At 39.4% G+C, this 9,648-nt stretch overlaps 1 protein-coding gene across 1 annotated transcript in view; it reads right to left on the bottom strand.

Annotated features, from left to right (window-relative positions):
- Window positions 1-327: 327 nt before the first annotated feature.
- The window catches only part of LOC126322582 (sodium/potassium-transporting ATPase subunit beta-2-like), a 122,409-nt gene continuing 113,088 nt past the window's right edge, over window positions 328-9,648 (bottom strand). Inside the window, exons 6-7 of the mRNA XM_049994448.1 lie at window positions 2,824-2,992; window positions 328-1,173 (exon numbers count right to left, since the gene is read on the bottom strand). Coding sequence (XP_049850405.1) covers window positions 1,070-1,173; window positions 2,824-2,992 — 273 coding nt within the window. The 3' untranslated portion in view covers window positions 328-1,069. The remainder of the gene's footprint in view (window positions 1,174-2,823; window positions 2,993-9,648) is intronic.

The raw sequence follows: 9,648 nt of genomic DNA, 5'->3' as shown, positions 1-9,648 counted from the left end.
TCGGACCAGTGTGTGTGTGTGTGTGTGTGTGTGTGTGTGTGTGTGTGTGTGTGTGTGTGTGTGTGTGTGAACTACTACTAGGGTGATGGTGACCATTAGTCCAAAGGTAAGGTTTTCAACAGATGGCAGCACCACTTCCAAAAATTTTAGATAGCTACTAAAAGCAAATATTTGTTGGTTCTTTCTGTTTACAGTTAGGGTAATAGGCTACACAAATGGTAATAGGCTACACAAAGTTTTGACCATACGATGACATTAATGACATTCTTAGTTTTGTCCCAGGATGTAAACCTCTTTTCTCAATTTTTAACATGAATACAACATGAATACTAAAAAATATTTTATTTTCATATAATATCTACTTCAAGTTAAAACAGAACTGAGAAAATAATAATGATCTTTCTCCTAAATATCCAAAATTCATGTGTGAAATAGGTACTAAAATTGTGTCATGTTTTCTTACATGCTGCAGGAAACAGCATGCACAGCTGGTGGCAGCCTTTTCTTTAAACATATAAATAATAGTGTTACAACAATGTTCAAGTAATACATATTCAAGAGGCAGAATGGAAATTCTGAAAACTGATTTGTGTGACAAAGACTTTAAGAAAGAATTGCAACAACAAAGATGATAAATTACTAAATTACAACAATATATTCTGAAGAATTAGAAGTAAAATATCTTAATGAAAATGAATGTGGCATATGACAATATACAAATGAAATACCATAAATTTCCAAATTCCCCAGAAATTTTTGAATTAAGGCACACCATTATATAACCAAGTTGACTAGGATTGTTGGGAATTTGTTGGCTGTGCAGTAAAGACAAAATGGTGACACTCAAAACTACTGCAGTTCATGTTTCAGCTGATACAACACCAATTGCTAATCCTACATAGTCTAATCTGGACAATCAACTCCAAAAGTATGTTCAAAACACAAATATGTTCTCAGTCAAACATCAGATAGTTGAATTACAGCATATCTGTACCACTTCTACTACAACTGGTGTTCAGCTTTCCATGGTCGAATCTGCAGTATTACATTGTTTCATCGACTTGTGTTACTAATCAATCATAAGTTCAAGATGTACCATGCCAATTCTGTACTGCCTATTATGTTTTATATTTTTGGCCCAAGCTTTGCACTCAATATTAATGAGTATTCCACCTGAAAAATAAATAGTATAATATAACTCAGAAAGTTTATCATGGTGAAATTTCCAATTTTATTTTGTTAAGTAATAGAACTTAGACATCACTAGAAAAATAATAACAACAACAGTCATCATCATTTTATACATTATATTAATTACTCACACAATAGTTATTTATTTCTGAAGCCACCAGCATTAGCAGTTTGTCAAACTTAAATTAAGAGGTACTCATTTGTTATGTCTTTACTCATAACTTGTGATTGCTGTGGAAGGAATTGCATATTTCCATATACAGAATCAGTGAGGATTATTAAAGGTAAAAAAAACTGAGAAGGATTAAATTAAAATCGAAAGTGGGAAACTTTCAGGTAATGCCAGGACTTTATCTCCTGGCCTCCTTCCTAGGTTTGGTACTCTGGAGAAATGACAAATTCTTAAGCTTGCTATAAAAATCTATGAGAAGTCACTCTGAAGATTGAGAATTACTGGTTCCACTTGTATATAGACTATCTACATGCCTCCATACAAGCATAATTTTTTTTATCTTCATGGTCCTTATGTGAAATATACATTGGCAGCGGTAGAATTTTTTTGCAGTCAGCTTCAAATGTCAGTCCTCTGAATTTTTTCAATAATGTTCCCTGAGAAATTCCCATTTGAGTTCACAAAACATCTCTGTACTACTTGTCTGTTGATAGAACATACTGGTAACAAATCTAGCAGCCTGCCTCTGAATTTGTTCTATGTCTTTTTTTATTCTACCCTTGTGGAGATTCTAAATGCTCTAGCAGCACCCAAGAATGGGTTACACTAGTGTTCTATATTCAGTCTTCTTTATAGATGAGCACACTCAACTAAACTTCTCCCAATGAACCGAAGTCAATCATTCACCTTCCCTACTACCATGCTTACATGCAATTCCCATTTCATATACATATAGCTATTTCATCAACATGATTGTGTCAGGCAATACAATACTAATGCTGTATTTGAAACTTATGATATTGTTTTCCCTACTTATCTGCATTAACTTGAATTTTTCTACATTTAGAGCAAGATGCCACTCATCACACCAACTACAAATTTTGTTTAAGTCACCTTGTATCCTCCCATTGTCACTCAACAATGACTCTCCCCCATTTACCAAGGGATCATCAGCAAACACTCACAGATTGCTATTCATCCTGCTTGTAAGATCATTATTGTATAATGAATATAAGAGCAGACCTATCACACTTCCATGAGGCACTCCTGATGACACCCCATCTCCAATCAAGGACAAACTGCTGGATTCTATTACTTCCTGCATCCCCATAGCAAAAAACGCTCTAACCAAGGCCACACAATGAGTCACTTTTACTTGTATCTGACAGGCTATAAAAAGTTACCCATAAGAAGAGCAAAAACTTTACTGGAATTACTTGGTAAAGAAAAAAGTTGTGAAGAGTCTTTCAGACAAAAGTTCTCCATGCTTCCTACCACGATGGTACAAACAAGGATTTGCTAAATCAATCTTTCAAATAGCTGTACTGTTCTTTATGTGCCTAGAGAAATTACTTGTGAATTCTTTTTACTTGAAGTAATTACTAATTATGTGATTCACTGTGTCATTTTATAATGTGAAATGAACAATTAAAGTTCATACAGCTGAACAGGAATCTCACCTTTGGGTCTTTCAAAATTGATAGCAACCAGTGGACTGAGATATCCTTCAGAATTCTCATATGGATAGAAGTAACCAGGAAACCCACGATCTGGTATGTACTTCAGAGGACCGATGTTTTCAATGTCTGCAGGATTCTCTCCTTCACAAGATATCCACACTGTATTCCTCTGAAACAAAGTTATTTCACTCACATTGATATTTACAAGAATCAATACCAAGGTGTTGAGTTATCATGATTAACTACCAGTTCACATATATTTTGTCTTATCAGTGCATTAAGCTTTACCAACTGTATTGTGTTAAATATAAGACTGACACACATAGAAAGAAGTTTAACTAGGTCATCAAATTCTCCATATTTTTCTTCAGAAATATCTTATAAGCACATCACAAGTGGCACTAGACACTTCCTACAGGATTCAACTACATTTACTTTAAAACAATTAGTACATATAGGGAGTGCTGAGTAGATAATGGCCTGAATAGAAACCCCTATCCTGAGATGCACCATTTTCTTGTAGAAACTATTACACTAAATGTGTTATAGTCTGTTGTATCTGCTGGATGAAAGAGAGGAAGAGTAATTCACTGTTTTTCTAGTAATTATTTTTTATATGTAATAGCAATTCCAAATTCTGTTATTTTAGTGGAATAGGGTGTAGATCATAAGTGGAAGAAGCGATGCAATGAGTGTAATAGGACATCCTTGTTGATAGTGTAATTTCCCTGTGTACTAAAGCAATGGGGATTGTTACCATACTGATTAATTGGTTGTAATGTAGCAATCACCATTGTTAAAGTCCCCTTACTATTGCTCTTACATTGACCAAATATGAGAGGATATTTACATCACACAAACATTACCTCCAGTCTTGTGTCCTTATTCAAATAATTAGATACTCTATGTTGTCTGTACAGCCCAAAGATCAGTAAGAAAACTTTTGGAACTACTTACACATTCTCACTTAATCAGACAAGACATGTTATGGAATCTCTCTAAATTATATCTGTACACTTTCACAATCTAAAATTTTCTGCTTTCAATCGTTGCACTTATCAGCTGTAAGAATATTGATTTCTTTGTCTTCTCTGAGAATACAAAATACTGCCCTTTGTGTTTTGGAGATGTTGCTTCAGGGTAGAGCTGAATTGGTGAGGGTTTGGTAGGTTTTCTGGTAGATTTCCTCTGCAGTATCATTTGGTACTCCTTGGTTAGCCTACTCCGTAACACTCACAGTCTCTGTAGTTTGAGGAGATTATATATAGGCTCAAAGTTCAGCCCTTCCTTCAATACCATCACTGCTTCATCCAGTAGTTTCCCCACAAGATTTCTCACAGTGCACCTATGGGCTGCATCACCGTGTTATTGTGTAACTGGAAATTGAGAAAACTTGGCAGTTTGTCTCTTCTTTGATTTCTTGTACATCTGCTGTGACTGCCCAGGTGACTCCATCAAACCATTCCCATGAATCTGCAGAGATTATCAAGGACATCCAGAGATGAAGTGTCAAAATCTCTGATGTTAAAGCTGGCATCAAGTGAAGTTTATCCCCCCACCCACCCACTTTTCCTTTGCGTGGATGCAAAAACAACTGAAGTCATGTCATAACCATATTACACTAATAAGTAAAAGAAGTTAAAAGTGATCATACTGTAAGTCCAATCAACAGAGGGAAAGAGAAGGTCTTCCCCTTGGAGGAAGATCCAACAAATACTCCAGAGAGATAGCAAAGGACCTGAACCAAAGGATAAATGTTCTTCACCATATTGCTACAATGGACAAAAAGTAAAATATGGTGGACGGTCTAAGCATTGTTTGTTAAAACGGCTGATAAGTCAGATTGCAAACACACACTGGAATGTAAGTGGTTAAAGGAAAAGGGCATTCAGTCAGGAAATGGCAAACCATCAGAGATTTATATCAATTAGCACAAATTGGCAAGGGTTCACCCCTTAACAAATGGCAATGGCTAAAACAGAGACTAATACATAACCAACCTAAAATTATCTCCTTACAACAAGAGAGCTGAGAAGAGGTTGGCCAAGCCATTGAGAGAGGTTTAATTTCCCAGAGTTTGCTCCCATGAAGAGAAGACCAGTGGTGATGCCAATGTAACACAATCTGCAGACACAGCAACACAAAAAAATCAACCAAAGTAGTAAAAGAACTACCAGGTTCAGGTAGGAGGACTGCAGCCTTGGCAGCAGCACCAGCAGCCTCATTACATGCAAGACCGACATCACTAGGAATGCAAATGATCATTGCAGTGACTCCCTCAACAGCGAGCAAGTGGAAGCTTTCTTGGACCCATTACACTAAGGGATGGATGGTGGACAGCACACAGATGCTCTGAAGAGCCCTGAGAGAATCAGAGCATGTGACAATTGAAATGCATGTGACACTGGGTAGCCTGATAGACAGCAAAGAGCTCTTCCATAAAAATCAAGCAGTTTTCTGTAAGCCAATATCAAAAATGGTTGGTGCCAATTATGAATGTACACCCTACACCACAGTAAGTCTTAGAGCCATCAGTGTATACAAAGGTGCTAGTGCTAAGTTGTAGGTGAAGGTTGAGAAACACAGTGATAGATCAAATCCAGAGTAGTGTCCTCAGGAAGCAAATGAAGTCCAAGCTGAAGATGAACTACCACATGAAGCCAAGGTGGTGATGGTTCATACCCATTGGGATTTATGGTAGGTAACATGAAGTTAAGCTGCCAGAGCAGATGGCATAAGATGATTGGCCAGGCATGGAAGTCAAATGGCAAGCATACCCGCTAAGGGGAGGACAGTATGACAGTGGTAATTTGGTGGCTCCTGCATAGAGACTCATCAGGGCTAATGTAAAAGGTGCCAGTGGCCAAATATATTCCACAATGATGGACTGTGTTAAGATGGTGTAAGATGGATGGAGATACAGAGGAATAAAGGAAACAACCATGGTCTAGTTTTGAACAGACAAGGGATCAGTACAAATGGAGTAGGGCTGAGGACACACAGGACATTGAGGGAGCAGGTATACCTTGCAGCCAGGTAAGACATGTGGGAGAACCAATAAAGTTTCATGTTGAGCATGAGCCCCAAGAATTTCATTGTTTCAGTGAACAGAAGAGCAACAGGAACAGGATGTAAATACAGTGGAAGATACCCAGTGCGGTACCAGAAGTTTTGTCAGTGGGAAAGCAAAAGCCATTGTCAATGCTAAATGAGTAAAGATTATTGATAAATTGCTGAAGATGTTGCTCAAAGACACAAGCTCATGGAGAACTGCGACAGTCACAAAGCCATCGATTAAATGGGATCCAGAGATGTCTGGCATGGGACAGTCCATAATAGGGTTAATGGCTATAAGAAAGAGGACGATGCTCAAGACAGACCCTTGATGCCTCCCCTTCTTCTGGATAAAGGTGTCTAAGAAGGACAAACCCACATTTACCTTGAAAGTTCTGTTTTTTAAAAATTCCTGAAGAAAATTTGGCAGGTTGCCTCAGAAGCCCCACATGTATAGAGTATGGAGGATACCAAGCAGGTGTAGGCTTTTCCAAATTAAGAAAAACATCCACAGTCTGCTATTTTCACAGAAAACTGTTCATGACATGGATTGACAATATGAGGAGATGCTACTACTGAATTGTACACTCAAAATCCACATCATCCAATGGTTAGTAGTTCGAGAGACTTGATCCCCCATACCAGCCGGCCATGATCTAGTTCATTCACCGTGAAGGTGACATTGTAGCTTTCATGATTCTGAGAGGAGAAGGGTATCACCAGAACTGTCTCCACTTATTTCTGAGGGAAGAATTTGGGATGGTAGTGGCTGGGGCTAAAAATCTCCACAAAATAGCAGCCAGAGGTGCTTGAGATAACAATAGCGATCACAATGACATCATCTGCTATGGTCAGGCTGGAAATCAGAGAATGGAAATTGATCTCTGAGCCCATGGATGTTGCCCACGTGACAGAAGAGGGACTGAAATGTTGAAAGAAATAGTAAATGAAATCCAGCTGCCTTTTTACTATCCTGAAGAATGCAACAACACTACATGCACAATTATTTATGGCAAGTTCAGTTTGCCATTGTGAGATGATTGTTAGAACATTGAGAGCATGTCCCTGTGTGAGAGTCACATTGTGGCACAGTGTCCACCAGGGGCCTGGGATATGGTGCAGTAAAGATGAAGTGGTGATATGGACCATTCTCGGCAGTAAGGATTATGTTCATAAGGTTCTCTACCAGGTCATCACAACTGGGCAAATTTTGTTTGTTGAAGATTGACACATGTGGGGTAGCAGTCAGCAAACAGATATTGCATGGGAAATTGTTGCTTGAGTACATGTCAAAGAGAATGGACCACTTGCAATTACAATAAGCTGGGTACTGGGCAGTGCAAAACAATAAGGCCAAGTGGGAATAGGTCAGAATGTAGGTACTCCAATGTTAAAACAAATGAGGTTGAGCTGATTGTGAAGATCAGCCAAGAAGCAACCTCTTGGACAGGTTCTTAAAGATTGCCAAAGGGTATACTGGGCATTGATGTCTCCAAACAGCATGAAGGGGGCGAAGGAGCTGACCAGTAGGATGGAGTAAGTCTCTCTTATGACAGCAAATGACAGAGGGATGTAGATATTACGAAGAGAAAAGGTGAAATGAACAAAAATGCAGACTGCAACAGCTTGCAGCCAGGTGTTCAACAAGATGTTTTGGCTGTGAGCATTATTCTGGATGAGTAGAATGATGCACGACTCCTCCATGAGACATGAGATGGAATGCCATCCTCTTGGGGGAAGGCCAAAGCAGACCAGAAGTGAACACTAGAGGTCTGCGCAGTCGCAAGCACACAATTTTATTTCTTGGAGGAAGAAAACAGGTGGAGGTTCCCAGAGCAGCTGTAATTCCTTCTTGTAGCATCTAATGCAATGAATGATCCATTAAAGAAGAGTCATAATGGGGAATGGGGAGGAAGGAACAAATAAGGACAATAACCTCGGCAGCTTCCCAGTGTCATTGTTTGAAGACTTACTGGTAAGAGTCCAGAGGTTGGAGGCTGGAGGCTGGAGGCTGGAGGATCCTGTTCCATGAAATCTACAGAGTGCACCAGCAAAATGAAGGTCAGCTGCATGAGGGTATCACACAGCGATGATGGTGAAGAGGATGTCCACGTTGGGGAAGGAGAAGACCATTTGCCTTTGATTTCTTGGAGCCTTTGCAGTTGGCAGGTGAAGACTCAGATGTTTGGTGGCTGGCAGGACATAAAAAGTCTTCATGGAAGTATTGCTTTTGTCCTTTCCAACATGCTGGTTGTGTAGCAGGGGATATTGTTACCGGGATGAAGATTTGATGGCTTGTTGTGCAACTGTAGGAGAAGGAGATGGGGATGCTGCTGTAATACCAGGTGATTTCACAATTGAAATACTGAACTGGAGGTCACAAGGTTGCATAACCATGTCGTCCTTGGAGCAAGGCATATCAAGAATGGTAATGTTTCTAATGGATGGTAAAAAGCAGAGCTTTCAACTAGCCAACAACTTGTGAGCAATAGGGTAGGTACTTTCACCTTCACCTTTATCTACTGAATGAACTGCTGATCAACTAGAAGCCTTCCTAAGAGAAAATCTCCATTCCTTCCGAACTGACTATGCAAATGTAGAGGAGATGTGGCTCAAATTCAAAGATATAGTAGCAACAGCAATTGAGAGATTCATACCTCATATTATTAAGAGATGGAATTGATCCCCCATGGTACAAAAGCAGGTCTAAATGCTGCTGCAGAGGCAACGGAAAAAGCATGCGAAGTTCAGAAGAACGTGAAATCCTGAAGATTGGATAAAATTTACAGACGCGCGAAATTTGGCACTGACTTCGAGATGCTTTAACAGGTTCCACAATGAAACATTGTCTCGAAATTTGGCAGAAAATCCGAAGAAATTCTAGTCGTATGTCAAGTACACAAGCGGCAAGACGCAGTCAATACCTTCGCTGCGCAATGCCAATGGTACTGTTACCGACGACTGTGCCACTAAAGTGGAGTTATTGAACGCAGTTTTCCGAAATTCCTTCACCAGGGAAGACGAATGGAATATTCCAGAATTTGAAACAAGAACAGCTGCTAGCATGAGTTTCTTAGAAGTAGATACGTTACGGGTTGCGAAACAACTCAAATTGCTTGGTATGGGCAAGTCTTCAGGTCCAGATCGTATACCGATTAGGTTCCTTTCAGATTACCCTAATATAATAGTTCCCTACTTAGTAATCATATACAACTGATCACTCACCGGTAGATCTGTACCTACAGATTGGAAAATTGTGCAGGTTGCACCAGTGTTTAAGAAGGGTAGTAGGAGTAATCCATCTAACTACAGACCTATATCATTGACGTCGGTTTGCAGTAGGGTTTTGGAGCATATACTGTATTCAAACATTATGAATCATCTCGAAGGGAACAATCTATTGATATGTAATGAGCATGGTTTCAGAAAACATCGTTCTTGTGCAATGCAACTAGCTCTGTATTCGCATGAAGTAATGGCCGTTATCGACAGGGGATCTCAAGTTGATTCCGCATTTCTAGATTTCCGGAAAGCTGTTGACACCATTCCTCACAAGCAACTTCTAATCAAGCTGTGTGCCTATGGGGTATCGTCTCAGTTGTGCGACTGGATTCGTGATTTCCTGTCAGGAAGGTCACAGTTCGTAGCAATGGAAGGCAAATCATCGAGTAAAACTGAAGTGATATCAGGTGTTCCCCAGGAAAGCGTCCTGGAACCTCTGCTGTTCCTGATCTATATAAATGACCTGGGTGACAAAAAAATCTGAGCAGC

The sequence above is a fragment of the Schistocerca gregaria genome, chromosome 2 (genome assembly GCF_023897955.1).
Source record: "Schistocerca gregaria isolate iqSchGreg1 chromosome 2, iqSchGreg1.2, whole genome shotgun sequence".
Taxonomy (NCBI): Eukaryota; Metazoa; Arthropoda; class Insecta; order Orthoptera; family Acrididae; genus Schistocerca; species Schistocerca gregaria.
The sequence above is the reverse complement of the archived record's forward strand: the minus strand, read 5'-3'. Positions and strand labels throughout refer to the sequence as shown.